Source organism: Lepidothrix coronata, unplaced genomic scaffold (genome assembly GCF_001604755.1).
Source record: "Lepidothrix coronata isolate B3197 unplaced genomic scaffold, Lepidothrix_coronata-1.0 Scaffold229, whole genome shotgun sequence".
In the NCBI taxonomy this organism is placed as follows: domain Eukaryota; kingdom Metazoa; phylum Chordata; class Aves; order Passeriformes; family Pipridae; genus Lepidothrix; species Lepidothrix coronata.
In genome coordinates, this window is record NW_016690409.1 from 1,040,595 (window position 1) to 1,060,886 (window position 20,292).

General features: G+C 43.1%; 2 protein-coding genes across 2 annotated transcripts in view; both read right to left on the reverse strand.

Moving 5' to 3' along the window:
• Positions 1–6,142: 6,142 nt before the first annotated feature.
• On the reverse strand, positions 6,143–9,414 carry SOST (sclerostin). The gene is made up of 2 exons (XM_017834096.1): positions 9,195–9,414; positions 6,143–6,564 (listed from the first exon to the last, which is right to left on the reverse strand). Exons 1-2 carry the CDS (start codon positions 9,412–9,414, stop codon positions 6,143–6,145), a joined length of 642 nt encoding a protein of 213 aa, XP_017689585.1.
• A 3,749-nt stretch (positions 9,415–13,163) lies between these two features.
• The window catches only part of DUSP3 (dual specificity phosphatase 3), a 7,917-nt gene continuing 788 nt past the window's right edge, over positions 13,164–20,292 (reverse strand). Inside the window, exons 2-4 of the mRNA XM_017834071.1 lie at positions 19,642–20,001; positions 16,129–16,355; positions 13,164–14,426 (exon numbers count right to left, since the gene is read on the reverse strand). Coding sequence (XP_017689560.1) covers positions 14,221–14,426; positions 16,129–16,355; positions 19,642–20,001 — 793 coding nt within the window. The 3' untranslated portion in view covers positions 13,164–14,220. The remainder of the gene's footprint in view (positions 14,427–16,128; positions 16,356–19,641; positions 20,002–20,292) is intronic.

Below are 20,292 nucleotides of genomic sequence, written 5' to 3' on the forward strand. Positions count from 1 at the left end.
GTATTTAACTTATAACAGTGAGTTATAACTTATAACAGTGAGTTATAACTTATAACAGTGAGTTATAACTATAACAGTAGAATCATAGATCATCATAGAAGAATCATCTATAAAATAGATGGTTTGGGTTGGTTTTTTTTTAAAGTTTTCTGGACCAGCCTCTCACCAGGCTTGTGTGTAAGGTCTCCCTGGACAGCCAGTTTTCCCACTAAGAATATCCTATTCACTATTTCCTATCAGTGAACTCTGCTCCATGGAGCATTTGCTTTTATTAACGCTTTTCATTCCACAAAGTACATTTGTTCCACTGCAAATTCAATCCTCGTGACTGACTGTGAATTCTTGATGCCACATTGGAGATATTTACTCACAAAACTAGTCCTAGAAAAATGCATCTTTTACAATGGGCCTATTTTTGACTCCTGGGAGGACTCCAGACACCTCTGAAAATTAACTTGTTTGGAAGCCCATATTAATTGATGATCAGGCTAAAATTCACATGCACTTTGTCAATTCATTGGAAGTCTACGCCATCTGTTTATCCTCTCCCTCCCCTCAATAATGACATCCTGGTGGCACCACTTTTGTTTCTAGACATCCAGAAATTCAACACGAGTGAGAAGTTTCTGGTTCTGAGAGCCCACCCTTAATCTGAAGAACAATTTTAGAAGAAAACCATCACTTTTAAAACTAACTTCTCCTGCTAATTCGACTAGGGAAAAAAAATAAGGCCCTGCAAATAGCAAAACCCTTCAAATGGGAGAGCAATTACCTTAAATTAAGCCTTATTTCTGGTTATAAAAAAAACCCCAACAAAACAACAAACCAACAACCACTCAATTCTAAAAGCATGTTGGGCAGACTGGAAGCATTAGAGTTAAATACTGGCCAGTTTATAGTGAAAGGGAAAGGAAATAGCCAGGAGGAGGGAAGGAAGAAGAGATTAGAGAAACTGAGAGATGTAAATAGTCTCAGAGGAGCCACCATGTCCCAAGACCTCTCCTGAGGGAAGTTTTTGCACCAAAGAATCTGGTAGCCTGAATGAAGAATGACATAACTTATTTATTTAGCCAGAGCTGAGCTGTTTTCTTAATTGAAATAACCTCATGCCACAATCATTAAATTGTTGGCGAAGTGATAAGAATGTCTGTTTAATTTGGGGGCTTGATAACCATGGAATAAATACCCTTTTATTTCTTGGTTTGAGGCTATATTTAAATTGGCTGGAAAGCCACGAACAAGAAATCTTAAGGTTAATACTACAAACAGTCTGATGTGGGAGTCTTCAGTAGGGAGATGTGTGACTTTGGATTTGTAATTCAGTCAAGGAGTTAGTGCTACTTCCTCTTGAGATGAAAATTATGATTATTAGCCTTGTGGACACCAAGAATAGAACGACATTTTCACATCCTGGGTGCTGTACAAATTCACAGTTTCAATCTAAAGTGCAAGTTCTGAAGTGTTGTGACAGCCCCATGTGTATCAGCTGGAATCTGAGCAGCCAATATGGGGCAAAAAAAGGGATTCACATCACACACTGCCCCACCTGAGATGGTTAAAGTGGCTGTGCTGTGAACTTCATCACTGTCAGCCCCTGGGAGAGGCAGGGTTGGGGTGGATTAAAGGCTTAGACAGGAGTATTTAAGTACCCAAAATGACCCCAAGCTGAGCAGTGTGGTTGATGCTCTGGAAGGGATGCCATCCAGAGGGACCTGGACAGGCCAGAGGGAAAAGCCTGTGTTGAACATCATGGAGTTCAACAAGGCAAAGTGCAAGGTCCTGCACCTGGGCCAGGGCAGTCCCACACCTGGCAACGGGCTGGGCAGTGAGTGGGTCGTGAGCAGCCCTGCAGAGAAGGACTTGGGGATATCAGTGGATGGAAAATCTTAACCTGACCCAGCAGGGTGCACTCCCAGCCCAGGAAGTCGATCCCATCCCGGGCTGCAGGAAAAGCAGCGTGAGCAGCAGGTCAAAGGAAGTGATTCTCCCCCTCTACTCCACTCTGTGAGACCCCCCCAGCAGGAGTGTTGTGTCCTGTTCTGGGGGCTTCTGGGAAAAGCCCAGACCTCCTTGAGGGGGTCCAGTGGAGCACCACAAAGATGATCAGGGGGCTGGAGCACCTCCCGTGCAAGGACAGGCTGAAAGGGTTGGGGGCTGCTCAGCCTGGAGAGGAGAAGAGAAGAGAAAAGAGAAGAGAAAAGAGAAAGGAGAAAAGAGAAAAGAGAAAAGAGAGAGAAGAGAAAAGAGAAAAGAGAGAAAAGAGAAAAGAGAGAAAAGAGAGAAGAGAAAAGAGAGAAAAGAGAGAAGAGAAAAGAGAGAAGAGAAAAGAGAAAAGAGAAAAGAGAAAAAAGGGAGAAGAGAAAAGAAAAGGCTCCAGAATTCCTTAGAGCAGTCTTCCAATACCTAAAATGGGGCTGACAGGAAACAGGGGGAAGGTCTTTGTATCAGAGGGGGCAATGGTCTTAAATTGAGTTGGAAGAGGGTGGGCTTAGGTTAGATTTTAGGAAGAAACCTTTCCCTGTGAGGGTGGTGAGGTCCTGGCACAGGTTGCCCAGAGAAGCTGTGGCTGCCCCATCCCTGGAAGTGTCCAGTTTAGCCATGTATTGTGATGTGGTAGAGATGAGGTGTTTTGAAGATTCTCTTTGTGTCTGCTATGCTTTTATTTCAGAATTAGCAGGGTGTGTGCTGATGAGTTTTATCTCTGCTCAGGTTTTACTGATTACTTTTATTACCCTGTTTTCAGAGCAAGAACTTGTCCTCTTAAAAGAAAAGTGAAAGCTTTTAGGATTCAAAGAAATAGCTGGTTCATGAAACAGCATCAGAAACGGTTAATAAAGATAGAAGAATCAGCATTGCATCCTTCCCTTTGGTCTTCAGGCACAGTGTGTTTATTGTACTCTAGTGAGAATAACATTCATTTGGGTATAAAAAAAATACAGCAAAGCATCATATTCCTAATTCAATGAAGTGGCTACAAGGCATCATGAGGTTTGTCCATGAAACTCTGCAGCTTGATGTTCCAGCTCTCCAACATTCGGTGTCAAAACTGCTCCCACAGTTCCAGGAACAGGAAAGAAATGTCAATCCCTGTGTATATAACTGGAAAAAACTTGGTGTTGAGTTGTCCTTTGATGGCTCTAAGACTGAAAGGGGAGCAGCTGCACTGTTTTTTGTACACCTGAACAACATCAGCTGTGTTGCAAGTGCTGCAACTTGTACTGGCTTTATTTTAAATGTTATTTTAAAAGTGGACTTTCTCTCCTTGCCTGTCAAGAGTAGTTCCAGATTATTCAAATTTCAGGTTACATCTGCACAGTATGTTCAATCCAAACTCAAGCTACATATAAATATGATAATTTAAGACTTTTGAGCCTGTTTATTATAGAGAAGATCTTCTGCGTGCCCATACGCTGCACTAATTTTGAGTGAAACAAGCTAATTATAAGTTGATGTCATATGGCTAAAAAAATAGGTGTTTATTCCCTCCATATTTCACAATGCTGACTTTCTCAACCACACTTGCAGAACACAACATAACGTATTTTCTCGGCCTAAGACCTCACGGTGTAAAGTTATGTCCTTTGCTGTGCAATTTGTAATTAAAGAGTTGAACCTCACGCAGAATCTTTGGGATTTTGTGGACACCAGCAGGCTGTTTCTGCTGTCTGTAGGTTTATTTTATTTTATTGAATGATAGTAGAATTGTATTTTTGCCAGAAAAAAAAAAAACAAATAAAGTAGGCACACTGACAATTTTAAGTCTCCTGATAACATAAATTGCAGAAGTGGTGGTTGGAGGCAGCTGCTTCAGGAGCCTAATCATACATCCTGACTGCACTTCTCCTCCACTTTTATCCTGTGGTAAGAAACCAGTGAGAAGTCACTACAATCAGGATGGAGGTTGAGAGGAAAGTTTACAGTTTACAGTTTACAGCAGTAAAAGTGCCTCAGGACTCCCCGTCCCTTGGGATTCTTGTAAAAGCTTTTATAGCTTGGGAAGAACCAGTCCTTACGTTGGAAAGTCAGAAAACTGCAAGATTCTGAGTGGCAGCTTAAGAGCAGGAAATGTTTGCCCTTTTGGTAGACAAGAATGAGCGGGAGAACATGTTTTTTGGGGGGGAAGAGGACACCTTTCAGGTGAAATATTTGGGAGAAAGACATTGCTGGTTCACCTGAAGCACGTCCTGTGCTTCTGAACTGCCTGAGAGCCAGGAGGAAGACTGAGGTGGAGGAAGTCTCTGTCACTGGCTGGTCACAGTCAACATTTTAAAACCAGTGTTCCAGTATCTTTAGCTGCAGAACAGAGGAACTGAACTGCTTCTCTCACTTCAGCACTTGATTGGTAGTTCACAGTTTTCTTGGGGTTTTTTTGTGGCTTTAGCAGGTTGTGAACATATGAATCTGGAAATGCCACTGGGAGCAGGAGGGAAACTGAAATCAGGTAAGTTTTTCTTCCCCAGGGGAAGGAGAACACTCATCTGCCCAGGAAAACTTTTCCCATGAGAAATATCATCCACTGGAGCAAGAAGTTCCAGGATGGAGTCTCTTTAGAGATGTGTAGGTTATCAGAATTAAAGACCTTGACACTATCACAGAAATTGGAGTTGACACCCTGACTGTTCTGTAAAATCACTGGCTTTGCAGCAAATCAGCTTTATACTGGAGCTGAAAATCAATGAGTCTTCCTACAATTAGTCATTGTTTCTACTTTATTAACAATGTATTTAAAATTAAAAATAACAGACTAATATTTTTAAAGCAGTGTTACTTCTCATTTTCTACAAGGAAAAACATTGCATAAATAACTTCTGGGAAAAAAAATAAATATGTAATTCACTCTCTCAAACGACACCTTGTCTCTCTAGGTTCTGGTCCCACATAAAATAATTGAAAAATCTATCAACACCGTAAATTTCCACAGTTTATATGATTTCAGCATATTCTACCAGGTGTATACAGTATGTGACAACTCACTTTCTAATAGTATTCTTTAATGTAAAAACACAAACACTAGGCTGAGTGTTGAGAAGCTAAGTAAAGTTGCTGCCAAACTAAAGACTTACCAAAGCTGCATATGCTAAAGACTTTTTCTAGAGGAATTAATGACTTCAAAATTAGCAGAGGCTCACTTTTAATGCAGAACCACCACCGTGTTCCCAGAACTTGGCTTGCACAGTCTTAAGGCTGCAAAATGTGTGGCCAGATAACCCAAACTCTACAGAATAGAAAATGTAAATAGAGGTATCTAAGCTGATACTGAAGTCAAATGTGTTCTAGGAAATCAGGAATAATCAGTATCTTTTGTGTTAAACTCTGCACATCTCTAGCTGTTTACAGGACAAACATCAGTGAGGTTATCTGGTTTGAGAGGACCATGCATTTCATGAATCTGCTTCACCCAGTAGAATTTGTTGAATTGTTCCTAAACCAAGCCACTGTTTCTAAATCAAATAAATATAGTTTTAGTTGCCAAATCTCGGTTTTGAATCTGCTGATCCTACAGTCTCTTGGGTAAAGGTATGAAACAGATTTGTCACGCTTTTACTTGTGTTTTGATTTTTGTGTTTTGGAGGAAACTCCTGGTACGTGAGGACATCTGACAGAATGTTCATTTCCCAACAATTTGACTTCAGTCACCATAACTGTTGAAATTCCTGCTATACCTAACTTTCTACAGCTTATTCAGAGAGTGTGAACTCTCCTGATGCTTCCCTAATTGGATGCTTGTCCTGCATCACGGCACTTGTGTGGGAAAGGGATCTCAATGCTCTTTTCACTTGAAGTGGGTGGAATGATTTCTAGCAAAGCCTGATTGTCACCATAACTGCTTCCCTTTCCTCTGCCTGCCTGCTCCTACAAGCCACACAACCTCGTGTGAATCTCCTCCAACCTGCACCTCTCCTTTCAGACTGAATTTAGAGGTTGCTACCTCCAGCTTGGTTTGTCTCATTTTCTTATCAGACCATAAGTGCTACAATCTGAAAGATTTTTTTTTTTTTGCCTATGTGAGCGTTTGACCCAGCTTAGCAGAAGGAATTGGAACCTACTGCAGTCAGAACGTCATGCTGTGGCCTCTGAGTGCCTTTGGACGGTTTTGCAAAGTATCCAGAGCTGCTAAGTCTGTGTCGCCCAGAGCCACCTCCTAATAAGCATTTTCTAGCTCGTGCTGGTTAGATTTGCTGCTCCTGGCTCTGGACAGGTGGGGCTTCTTGTTCTTCTGAGGCCTGGCATTGTCCTTCCCGAAGTCCTTCAGCTCCGACTGGTTGTGGTAGCGGGTGTAGCGCTTGCACTTGCAGGAGGTGACGGCTCGGAATTTGTAAGTCCGAGTCTCTTCCTCGGGGCAGGACATCTGGATGCGGTGGGTGCGGGTGTGGGCGGGGATGCAGCGATAATCCGGGGCGTTCTGCCGCCACCACTTCCCCCGGCCGATGGAGTTGGGGAGGAGGTGAGAGGGGACGCACTGGCCGGAGCAGACGAGCTCCTTGACGGGCTTGACACTGCGGCAGGGCCCGTCCGTGACATAGCGGGTGGTTCTCATCTCCCTGCAGCTGAAGTCAGAAGCATCTGCAAGCAAGAAACACGTTAATTACTTCTCCATCTTTTGAAGCATCTGCAAGCAAGAAACACGTTAATTACTTCTCCATCTTTTGTGTTTCCAGGGGAGATACCCCTCTCTGAGGCAGACGCGAGCTAAATGTCTCGACCAGAAAGGTTTTCGGGAGAAATATTTGAGAACGCTCGCTTGCGCAGCTTCTGCTCTAATTATGAGCCCCTTGAATGACATGGTACAAATTTATGAATGAGATCCTTCTCTTGCCGCGAGGTGCATGCCGTGTCAGGGCTGTGCAGGGGGGGCAGTGGAGCTCCTGAAGTGCAGCCCCATGGGGAAATTTGATAGTTTTCTCCTGGCTTCATTTACCTGTGGGCAACCCCTTCCCCCACTGCTCTGCTTTAACTTTAGATGTTGACTCCAGATTTAAACTCTTTGGCGACAAAGAAAGTGTTCCTTAAGTGAATTTTAGCTACCATAATCTGTTCCAGGTTAGAGGAATAGCAGGTAACAACAGCTCTAAGGAATTCCCACTATTCAGACATCAGCTTTTCCAAGTTTACTGCTCTCTGGGATAATTCCACCTGTCCCACATAATTTCCTTCAGACAGCTAGAGGCACCTTCTGGCTGATTAGGAACTATACAGTTTCCCTCCCCCCTTTTTCTCAGTGGACAGCTACAGGCAAATGAAACATTAGTAAACACATGATTTTTTTAGCTTTAAGGACTTAGACAAACTTTCCAATTGTAGGAATGTAACTTTTTTCAAAAGTGCCCCTTTTTCCAAATGACATGCTTGGCTAATTGACCTGTTTGGAAGACAGAGAATTTGATTTTTGAAAGTGTTTGTCAAATAACTTCATCTAGATGAACACATGTTAATGTTCTTCTCTTAGGCAAAAGGTCAGTTTTAACTCAGGAATGTTGCTTGTGGTGAAAGCCTTCAAAGGTCAGCTCCCAGAAAGAAGGCTGTGTTTGTTAGGCCCATTCTCCTCACCATATACAAGGTGCTTCCCCCCTTAGTTCAGCAAAAGAGGAGTCTGACCCTGAGTCATTAATGCTAGAACAGTATTTGGAGGAACACCTTAATTTTTGGTTTTCCTCTGAAGTACAGAAACAGGATTTTCGGTGCTCAGATTTATGTTTGTCAAAGTACAGCTAGCAAGATTTTATTCTTTAAAAGTGTGAGGGACTGCATTAATGAAATTAAACAATCCTTGCCAGCTTTGACAAAAATAGTGACAACTGAACTGCATGTCCATGTAGCCTAATAATCCCAAATTTCCTAAGCATTGAAGAAAATGATGTCTGTCTGTAAAAAAATAATGCTTTGAATCAGGTGTATTGCACCACCATAACACACAGACAGGTACAATTAAATATACAATTAAATATACAGGCATTTGCCTCAGCTTTATAGGCTTATTTTCTGTGCATAAATGTCCTGTCCTGTAAGTGTGTAGGTTCAACACAGTGCAAAATTATTCATGGGCTGATGCAACATCATCTGTTCCAGAAAGGTCAGGCCACTTTGGACCACAATTTTGATTCCTTGTGTTAAAGATGTTAAAATAGGTATGCAAGACCATTGTATATCTTGAATAACTGTCCAGTCTCCTTTACCCTTGATTTCTTTAGTAAATGTCCTTTCCACTTTGAAAAATATACACATATAAGTGGGGCAGATTCCCATCAGTTGATGTCAGAGTAGTAAAAGGCTAAAAAATGAAGGTATTCAGATGTAACAACAAAACCAACCTGCTGTGACCAGGTGGTTGGTGGGGCTGACTGTGAGAAACAAGGTGCTCCCCCTCTTAGGAATGTAAGAGTCTTCTAAAGTCACACTCTCAAAACATTACTTTCTCCTCTAAAATATTGTTAATACTATGTTTTAAACACCTTCACTGACAGCTCCAGCAGAAAATCACAATTGCCTTTCAGTTGCCCCCAGAAAAAGAAGGATAATTCAGATCTGCAGTGGAAAACTTTTTAAAGACTACCTTTCTCAGCTGGGTGTTAGCTTCTCATCCTCTGCCTCTCCTCACAAAACATGCGTTTTGCATCACTGCCAAAGCTGGATGTTTGGTCAAATGTGACAACATATTATGAAGCATTTTTGGCTGCTGGAATCTTTTGGAAGATCAGGTTGTTAGCAAAAGACAGTGAACAGCACACTTCTCTCATGTAGCTGAACACAACCTCCATGTGCCATTTTTGATGTGTGATCTCAGTCACAACTAGTGTGGGTCTTCCTAAATATTAAGAACTTGTATCTCCACTGTCAACCCATTCCCTCATCCCAACATTAAAGAGAAAAATTGTGATATTTCCTCACGATGCTTGAGAGCACAAACCACAGAGAAATGTTAAGCAACATCTACTACAAGTTTTATGTATTGGAGATTGCAGAGAGCAACTGGGCAGAGCAGGAATGTTCAACAGATAGACCATGTTTTCATCACTAAACCCCACACTATTCCTTCTGACCTTTATATTCATACTTCTTCAACAGTAGATGTAAATCTTTATCACTTAAGGCATTTGGGCCACAGCTAAAAGTTTTAATAAACAAACACATAAAAAGTATTCTTTCACGAATTTTCTCTCAGGGTCCAAAACAGTAATAATGATATTTTTTCTTACCGTTAGGGTCTGGAGCTTGCTGTATGTGTCTTCCTCCATGTTTTGCCTGATTCATTGTGTTGTTGTTGCTGAAAGTCTGCTCCATCGGTGGTTCTGTGTTCTCAGTGATTTCAGGAATGATTTCTGTAGCATCATTTTTAAACACCTGCCACCCTTCCACGGGTCGAAATGCCATTTGTGCCAAGACACAGACAGCGCACACAGCCCAAGAGATCTGCATGGTGGCAGCTCACAGATCAGCTTTTCAGCACCCTGACAGCTTCAGATCCGAGGCAAAGGCACATTATTCCCCTTTTTAAAATCCTTTTTAGAACCAAGCCAGCCAATGACTATACGAAGTGGGAAGGGCCAGACCACAACTCATTCATCTCAGCTTTTGTCAGTGTGAAATAAAATGGGTGTGTGGGGGTGGGTTAGTGACAATATTCGACAACTCTTATGCAAAAACTTCTCATATTCACTTCATTTCTGTGCCTGGCAACAAATGGTGATTGACAAGACTTGGATGAATTGAAACCCAACAAGTCTTTTCTGCAGCTTTTTTTTCTAACAATGTTATAATTAAAAACTGCTTCTACCTCCATCCATGTTTGAATTTCTGGCTATTGTCTTTTCCAAAGGCTTTTCAGGCTTTTTACTTTTGCTCTTGCTATTCCTCCTCCCCTTGCTCGCTGTGTAAAGTAAGTAAATCTAGAAACTGTAGCTCAGTAGTTCTGCTTGTCAGTCTCTGCAGGGAAATGATTGGACTTGGGGTACCTTTTTTCCTCCCTTCCAAAACCAGGAGCTCTGCCTTTTGTTTCACAAATATAGTGTAAGAAGCAGGGAAGAGCTTCATTTCAATGTGAGAAGCTGTTTTGTTTAGTTTTTCCTAAAAATAGCTGTTTGGAATACGTTTTTCAGGGTAAACAGCCAGGATGTTGTAAATCATACTTTTTGATGTGCTCTCTCTTACATTTTTAACACTTGGAAAAAACACCCCAAACAAACAAATGTTTGCATTTGCTTTATATTCAGTGCATACTACGACTTCTGCTGACATTCTGTGCAAAGGTTGAATACAGGACATTTGCTTATTTTGAACACAAGAACACGACCAGACTGATTTCCAGTCATGATACAACCAACAGAAAGAAAGAACTGATGACCTTATGCCTGGGGCATCTATGCCCAAGATGTATTCAGGTGTCATGTTTTAAAATCTCATCTGTGGTAGTCTTCCTTGTCTAAAAGAAATCATGCATTGTGTTACATACAACAGTGTTCCCCTTCCTCCTTTCCCATCTCAGAAATTACTCTGTTTTCAGGGAGGAATACAACATACTGTTTTCTTTTTTACAAGATTTTTTCCTCCTCAGCCAATTCTTTAATACAGACTGTTGTCAAGTAACTTGCCTCTGATATGCTGGCAACAAAAACATCTCTGTATTATTACCACTGTGTTTAGCACAAATCCAGAACAGAGCCCCACAGCAGCTACCAGGAATAAAATTTACTGTACCCCAGCCCAAACCAGCCCACTCTGCTAAGAAGGAATCAGACCCATTAGGGGAGCAGGCACAAGGGGTGAACTGGCATCATGTACTTCGCCTGAATCTGCTGCTGCTGCTTCCTGACTCAGGCATCTGTCCCAAAGTGCTTGCACTGCCAGGCTACAGTGAAGGCAGGCACATCCAAAACGGTTTCTGAAGTTGGTTCTGTCACTTCTAACTTCAGGTGCTCACTCTGTCCACACCTGGGCCAAAGGGGTTCTGTTCTGTATCCAGACCCCAAGCTGTAAGCTTAATTTAAGCTTATCTGTGGTCAGTGGCTCATATTTTACACACTGCCCAGGAATTTTGTACTTAAGAGTTAATGAAGTTAGAAAGGGGGAGTGAACATTTCTTGAAGTTATTTCAGACTTAGAATTACAGCATCCAAATGCAGGACTAGCAGCCACAATATGTTTTATTGTAATTCCATTTTGGGATGCTAAGCCTGTATTAGAACTGGACACTCTTCTCTCCTACAACGTGATTATGCTTGGTGATGTGAGTGATGTGAGAATTAATTAATCTGCATAAAAGGCCTAGGAGATGAAAAGCACTGCGTGTAAGAACGCTGCAAGCTCTCTGAGTTGAAAAGCAAATTTGTGTCAATATATCTTCCTCCTCAGCAAAGAACAACAGCAGAAAGGATACTAGCCCAGTTTTTAACGTGATAAAGAACTTATTTGCTTCTCAAACAGGTTTTTTTCTAAGATGCTGCTAAGACAGTCTTGCTCATGCAACTTTTATGTGCCTCATAAGAATTTTGCTGTGTCACATATCACAGTGTGAACACAACAGCCTGAATGCTGTTGTGTGATCTCATGCAAGCAGCCAAGAATAAATGGAATCTCAGTATTCTCCCACCAGAGTCTGATAAACCATCCTGGTGGCTTGCCTTTTCCAGTGATAAGCATACACTGGATTCATACAATAGTATTGTTCAGGCACCCAGGGATGACTGTCTAGGCAAGAACAACAAGCCTATAGCTCCATCTGGTGAGTCAGCCAGCCAGCAACATGATCCATTAATGGAGCACTGGTCTGACATTCTAAATATTTTTAGCCTACTCTGAAAGCAGAGACAGAAATGGTTTCATTTCTGAGTTGCCTATCAGTAGTTTAAAATAGGACATATTGTCTCAATTTGTAAAATCAATTTATAACATGGTCTTACTTATCCTTCTCCATCCTCATTATTACAAAACATTTGTTCAGTCAGTTTTATTATACTGAGACAAATGGGCCAGAGTACCACTGAAGTTACCACTAAAGTGAGAGTGTTCTGTGAAGTAAAAGAGTATCTTGAATATAAAAACATTCCCCAATGTCTTGGTTTGTTCTTGATACTGACCAAGTGCAAAAATATTGCCATAAGGTGAACAGACTCAATATTAATAAACCATTCTGGCTTTAATCTGACAACTCCTATCTTCTTACAATTCATGGAAGGGTAACAAACTTCTAATGCCTAATGGTTTCTTAGCTCTTTAATGGATTGGAACTTTGAATTCCAAGTAACAGGTAAAAGACAAAGTGACTGCACATGAATCTCCATTTTTTTCCTTTGCAGTGCAGACAGGTATTAAGAATACATGGTGTGAGACAAGACCAAAAAAAATAAAAATCTATGCTCATAGTAAAAATTTTAAAAGGATAATTTATAAGTAAGACTGCAGTAGGAAAAAGTCAGTATTGTAGAAAAGATAAGGCCAGTATTCTATTTCCCAAGCCACCCAGCATGAAATCAGTAACTAGGAATTTTGAAGAAGCAATTAATTTAATCCTGATAAAAGGGGAGAAAGCAAACAGGTCTGTAATTAGCCCATGGACTTGATTATTGCTCGTTATTACTGAACCATCCTGATTCAAAGCAAGCACTGAATACTGACTGAATGTAGAGGGGTGACAGGAAACATTATGTAGAGTGTTCCCCACTTGTCACTTTAAGGGACACAAAAGAGAAAAGGTTACTTGATTTGGCAGTTCCATCCTGTTCAAGGAAACAGAACAAGGCTGGTCTTCAAGCAGAACAATCACCTCTGGAGTTTAATTTCAATAAAGCTACACAGAACTTTCCCTTGCCACTCCCCCTCCCCAAACCACACAACCCCAATAACCAGAAGTAAACCAACGTATGATCTTTGTGATTTTTGATTACTGAACTGAGTAGACAAAACTAGCTCTGGGGTTACATGTGGTACTAACACGAAGAGTGTTTCTGTTTAAAGTAGGGTTAAGATTTTTCAGTCTAGAACTACATTAAAGCACAGGTTAAAAGGGGAACACCCTGTTTTCTGTTAGTTTAACCAACAATTCCGAGTTTGCAGTGGAAGCTCCTTTGCATTAATACAGTCCTGCAACTCACAGGTGCATATTTAAACACTAAGTCAGGCACACTGTAAACAAAGCTCCCTCTCCCAACATTGCAATGACTCAGCTCCTCTGTATGCCAAACAGAATCCAGACATCATTTATTTTAATAGGAAGTAAATATTTCCTATACAGTGTGGTAGGTTACAATTCTCATTTCTGTTTAATGACACCATGCAAGCAATCTAAGAAGTCAAGAGTATACTTCTGCAAACTGCTTTGAAAGCACACCTGTGCTGCCCTGCTGGAAGTATGTGTGCTCATTCTATTCTATGTTGATAAACAGTGACAGTAAATAAGGAATAAAGACACTTTGAAAGCCATCACATTCTGATACTTAGGACTTTATCATACATCCAGTACAAGCACTTCTAAATACAAACATTTTTTCTTCCTTGCTCAAGTCTTTTCCTCAGCATTTGCTGTTGACATTTTTTTCTAGTATGACTTCAAAACAAAAATAAAAGGGCATTTAATAACACACTATTTCGTGTCAATCACAACAGCAAGAGGTACAACTATTCTTGGAAATACAGTGTGCATCAAGAATGGGCTCTGAATGGCTTTACTGTCACACACTGTGTATTGCATAAATCCACACTAAACACTGCACACACTTCATTTTACAAACCAGTGCATCTGTGCATAAATATATACACTTCTCCATTCCTTTCAGCTCCTACATTCAAACATCAGGCACCTCTGTGCACGAAAAAGAAGCTTTAGAAATTACAGTGCTTGTTTTAAAGAGTGAGTGAAGAGACGTGTTGGGGCTTTCAGAAACTCGTGCTCTGGTGAGACACAAGACAAAGCTTGAATGAATCACACTCAGTGTCAATGCAAACCACATATGCTGTGGAGTCTTCAGGGGCTCTGACATACACGTGAAGATAACTCCAGTGATAACAGCTATCCCTCTAAAAACACCTCTTTATTGCAACAGCTCCAAACGGTGACACAATTTGGTGCCACCTCGAGAGGCAGTCCCAGAGTTCAAGAACGATACTTTCACCGGACGAGCAGGAATTCTGGCTGGTTGGGGTTTGGGGGGGCTCTCTAAAGCACCTAAGATGTCCTCTAAAGGTCTGAGAAACTTTAAAAAAAAAAAGTACTACGGCTCTCTCCCCGTCCTAGGGCTTCAGTTTGCCCTCCTTCACCAGCCGCTCGTTGAGCTGGCAGAGCTGCCTGAGGAAGCCGTCGTTGGGGCCGATCTCCCGCTTCTGCCGGACGGTGCAAAGGGCAGTCTTGACGTCCATGTTCTGCCGGAGCATGAGGTAGGCGATGACCAGCGTGGGGGAGCGGCTGTAACCCTCCCGGCAGTGCACGAACACCTGGCCTGGGGGGAGCACACGTTGGGACTGGGGTTAGACCCGTGAGAGGGTTTGAAGCTGGCTCCCTGCCGAGTCTCCAAACCTTACCACAAGAAGTCGTGTGTGTGTTGTGTGTCCCCCTTCCCCCACAAACCTCAGGGAGAAGAGGGAAAAAACAACCGAGAAAACCGAAACGAGAGAGAGACAGTTAAAGCAATATATATATAAATATATTTACACTTATGTTAGGGTTATATACAGTTGAAATATATATACAATTTCACAAGGGAAAGGGAAGGGGGAAGGGAAAAGGAACAAAACCAAAATAAAATGTATATATATCCCAATCAGTAGCCCGAGATCTAGCAACGAAAAGAATTAGCAAAAGACTGTCTTACTACTCTCCTTGGGACAACAGAAAGTCATGCTGGAACGACCACTGGCAACCTCCCTCTCCCAAGGTCGACAAGGCCTTACCAGGCCTCGCTCCCCAACACAACAGACTCAACAGCAGGGAACCTGCACCTCCAAGCTGCTGAAAGGAAAGAGAGGGTGAAGGCCTCTCCTCCTTTCTTCTTATAGCCTGGCTTACGTAAAAATCTGGGCACTTCCTTGGCTACAAACTGGTCACCGAGGAAGGTCTAGACTAAACTACCACGACCGGAATGGGTGCTCGAAAAGCAACGTGAAACAGCTGGGGTATAAAGCAAAATATGGAAAAATATATAAGGAGTCCTTCTGCTGTGCCTTTTGCAACCAGACTTGTCTATCTCATATTGGCCTTTTTAGCCACCAGCGTGCCCTCCCCAGATCTTCGTCCGTGAAGCCTGGCTATGAAAGTGAAATAATGTCAGTCCTTTTGCAGCTGGTGAGTTCCACCAAGCTGGATGTAAAATTTACTTCCACATCACAGCTCCAGTAGCCCTTTGCCCGTTTTAGAGAAAGAACTTCTGGAATTGTTGGGCTACTCATCCCTCCTTTTTCACGCTCAGTCATGAAGCAAGTGTAGAAATAACTGGTATGTTGAAATAGTCAGATGATGACAAACACCATCTGTCCCACTGCACTATGTCCCAGGATTTCTGCTCGGGGGAAATACACTGTAGAGAAATGTGGCAATCAACAACACTGCAAATATAATCTTCAGGTTTCCTGCAATCCTATGAAATAAAGAGGCAATCAACACATAAAATAATGTAATGACTTAATGTAATAAAAACTGCAAGGTGACAGTCCCTATCCTTACTGTACATTTAGAAAAAACCCACACAACAGGTGCTGAATATTCTTCAGCAGTGCATTACTTGTATCACTTCTGCCCTTGAATTTTAAGATCTAGTGTCCTATACCAACTTTTAGACACTGAACTTACTTTTTAAAATTATTTTTTCATGTAATTTAACACTTCTAAGGAAAAATAAAAACATATCTTCCCAGATAGGCACTATTATAAGCTGCAGCAGCTGTTCCCCTTTTCAAAGTCACCCCTACAGAGACTTTGCCACAGACTTCCCTTTGCCACATAGTGGAGACCTACATGTATGAACAGAAGACTAAGTTGTCTTTTTCTGTATCCTCGTGTCTTTGATCCAGGGCCTTGGTCTGAATTCTTGACAATGGCTGTTCTGCTGATAACCTGAGCAAAGAACCATTTTAAACAGCGAATTGCTACGAAACACATGCAGTGCACAGAAAAACACGGCAGAAAGATATTTCCCTTTGCCTTACCATCCTTCTGGGCAAGTGCTTTCTCAATAAAATCAGCTGCCTCCTCAAAATAGCGACTGAGGTTAAATTCCTGTGTGTCGTTGGCTTTAATGCCATGGTATCTGATGCCTGTGCCTTCATAGAACTCTGCATTAGTGTTCACGTGCATGAATGATTTCCCCTCTGCTGCATTCAGAACGTGGGTTATCCCCAGACGCTGCAGCCTCATGATGTTCTTGGCTATGAACCTGTGTGACAAAAAGCGTCAAGGAAACAGTCAGAATTTGGCAAATCATCTCAGTATTTATGATGCTTTTTCTGTTAACAGATATGAAATATGTTGCTCCCAGAAGTGAATTAGCTGCAGATTAAAAATTACCAAAAATATTTAGAGCCACGGCCGCTACTCATGCAGGAGAGAACGCTGCTTTCTTGGCTGACAACTGAGGAGAGCACACATGAAACTTAATCTGCTAGATCCTACTGCAGCATAAAATTGTAACTTTCTGAACATGAAATTCCCACCAAAGCGAGAAAATCCTGGAGATGATAACACAAAGCCCAGGATACTAACTTCTAAGATCAAGCGTTACCCACGTAAGATAATTTAAAACCCACTCACATAAGGTAATTTAAAACTCACTCACATAAGATAATTTAAAACTCACTCACATAAGGTAATTTAAAACTCACTCACATAAGGTAATTTAAAAAATCCACTCACATAAGATTATTTAAAACCCAGTTATAAAAGGCCTCTAGTCTCAGCTACCAGCGTTGCAGAACTTGGTAAGCAGTACTTGCTACACTGGCAGACAGTCCAGACAAAATGACATTTTAGGGGGCAGTTTTAAGCACTGTGAAACAGCACTAGCTCCTCTCAGGCCACAGGAAGATAGAAAGTAACTGTGAGTAAATGTTACTGCACCTTCAAAGGTCAGGGTAGTCCTGTGCCCCTGTGCTATTCAACACCTTTGAAGTCATGCAAAGATCCAGCAAGGCTATCCAAAGGCCAGTAACATGGTGATATAATTCAGTCTTTGACACTCAGTGTTTTCATCACAACTATTACAATGTTTAGTGTCTTAGCTGAAATCAATATCTGAATGTACAAGAATCTAGATGAGTGATGTTTAAGATGCTTACTTTTAGGTCAGCTAAGCCCTTTCTAACTCCTCAGGTTTTGCAAATAATTGTAGCAAACCCACCAGCTTCCATCTAAAGGTGGCTAAAAGAGTGACCTACCCTACTAGTGAACAATTGAGCAGAATGCTACATAATAATCATGCCTTTCAGGGTTGATGATGACAATTAATTAGGTCCAACTAATGCCATAAGCTCTGATAAAAGCTCCAGGTTGTACAATGGCAAACAAATCCATCTGCTCAGTAACACAACTGACCATGCACAAATCTCTACTCGTGCCTTGGAACACAATCCATAGTAAGAGGAGATAACCATTAAATAATACGAGGAGACCACTGACTCCTTTTTGTCATAAACCTGCTACTTTTCATTTTGAATTTGGTTATTTCCATATGTCGGTCACAACATTTGCCTCCCTTTCCTGGGAAGAAAAAAACCCAGACATATTTTTTATCACATTGTGCAGTCTCCCAGTAAAACCTAAGCCCACTGGTCAACATTAGCAGAACGTGACAGAAGGTTTTGGCTGAAAGATAACTCACTTCTTACATTTCTTACTTTGTGAGAGAGGTAGGCTAGACAGACATAAATACCTTTACTGTTTATAAAAGCAGCTTTCAATAGGTGTCTACTGGATGCAGAAACAGAAATATTCTGGAAAATCTTCCTACAGCTCAAGTCATAAACTGCAAATACGAGTCTTAATATCAAGCTGAACTCCAGAGAAGCCTTTATGCAGTATTATTTTGGACAAGTTTCTGTGAGATGGCAGTGCACCTAAGGCTTTTGGCTGGACATGTAGGTATCCTGAAATTTTAAAATAAATACCCAAATTAGTTGGTTTATAGCTACACGAATCTCTGAGTGCATTCACTCACAATTTTCACGTAATTCAAGGCTATGAACATCCTGAGTGTTCCTTTGCTCCTGATGACTCTTCACCCCTTAAATTTCAGTGTAAGCAGATGAATCCTGATGCATGAGTGAAGCTTCTACATTTTCTGCTGTCCGTGCCAAGCAACTATGGCAATGAGCCAAATATTTGTAAGACTTCATTACCCAAACAAATGTTGACAGATTTTCCATCTGGCAGGACATCATCTGTGCCATGGTACAAGTATCAGTGTCTGGGGAATTCTGCTTGCAACACAAGAATCCTACAGTGCAAGGCCAACCCAAAAAGTGTTAATTCAACTGGGAGTTTCTACACTTACTAGGGTGAGTACATGGTTTAATTAATATTATATAGATCAGCATGTTTCTGATAGTGGTCAGGATCAATAGGAACTTCAATCCTGGAATCATGGAAGAATCTGGCAACACAGACTGCCCCCCCTGGAGGCAAACTCATTCCCAGTGAATGATTTCTGCAGATTTTATAGATTATTTCCTTACACAGCTAGAGGTGAAAAAGACTGTATTTGTATGCCATTTGTTTCTCCCTTTCCAAACAGTCCTTGGATCTCTCTCATCCTTAACATTTCATTCCAGCTGCATCATGTTCAATGTTGAAATGCTAGCTTCTCCAAATAGCTGAGAGATGCTAACATCAGCTTCATCTGGTTCCTGAAAAAAAATCACAGAATCTTGTCCATTCTCAACATGGAAGATTTAGAGTTCCTCATCCCACGAGTAACACTAGTAAGAGGTGTTTCTTTTGAACAGAGATGAATTATTTTACCAGGCACAAAACACAACTCTTGGAGAACTATTCATCAGCAATTAAGGGTACATGAAGCTATAAACCAATGCCATATGGGATTATAACCAAATAGACCAAGTCTTTAATGGCAAAAATGCCAGCATATTAACATATTTTATTTTACACTGTTATGTTCATGCAAAATTGTTTCCTCACCAACACTTCCCTTACAGTCACTAAGTTTAATATTAATTTTGAGAGGCCTTCCGTACTCCTTACAACACAGCTGCAGTTCTAGCACATTAAGAACAAAGAACAAGTTACCCACACACATTAAAGCAGACAGGAAAACTAAGGTTGGGCATTCATAACCAGGACACTTTTACCAAATGGGATTTGGGAATTGAACAGGGTACTGAACACTGTAGGAGATGCCATTTATGAGCTGTCCTAACGTTTGCCGTGTCAGTCACCAGGAGGAGCCTCAGACGGCGGGCAGGCTGGCCTGGACAGGAGGACTGACGGCTGCCTGGGCTGGCGACCCGCGGCTGCACGGCCCGGGCCAGGCCGCGGGAGGCCCCGCAGAGACCCCGCAGATCCCCCCCCGCAGCCTGGACCTGGCCCCGGCTCAAAGCGCCCTTCCCGGCCCGGCCCCGCCCGCAGGACCCGGCGCACGGGCCGCCCGCCTCGGGCCCGGCCTCGCCCCCGCCGAGCCGCCCGCCCGGGCCCCGGCCCGGCGCACTCACGCGTTCCCCACGTGGATGCGCGGCACCACCTCGTTGCTGTGCGCGCTGGGCAGGCTGTAGCAGCCGCTGCCGTTGGCCAGGAGGTCGTTCAGCTCCTCCACCGAGATCTGGTACTCGGCCATGGCCGAGCCTCCTCCGCCGCCAGCCGGAGGCTCCCCTGGCGCAGAGGCTCCAGCCGGGCCCGCTCCCGCCCCGCCCGGCACCAGCCACCGCCTCAGGGGCGGGGCCGCGGCAGCTGCTCCGCCGGGGCCGGGACGGCGCGAGGGGCCCTGAGGGCGCCCGGCGGCGGCGGCGGCTCCGACCCCGACCTGAACCCGGCCCCGGCCCCGGCCCCGGCCCCGGCCCCGGCCCCGTGCGGTGCTGGGGATGGACCCCGCAGGCCTCACCCTGAAGCTGCTGCTGGTCGGAGACAGCGCCGTGGGCAAGTCCAGGTGCTGCCCCCGCGGTTCGCGCGGCACCGAGCTGAGCCCAGCTGAGCTGAGCCGAGCTGAGCCGGGCTGAGCTGGGCTGGGCTGAGCCGGGCTGGGCTGAGCCGGGCTGGGCTGAGCCGGGCTGAGCCGGGCTGAGCTGGGCTGGGCTGAGCCGAGCCGGGCTGAGCCGGGCTGGGCTGAGCCGGGCTGGGCTGAGCCGAGCTGAGCCGGGCTGAGCTGG

Coding starts and splice junctions, on each gene's coding strand:
- SOST (XM_017834096.1), bottom strand. CDS start 9,414: ATGCAGATCTCTTGGGCTGTGTGCGCTGTCTGTGTCTTGGCACAAATG. Junction 6,565..9,194: donor GCAAGCTCCAGACCCTAACG/GTAAGAAAAAAT, acceptor TCTTGCTTGCAG/ATGCTTCTGACTTCAGCTGC.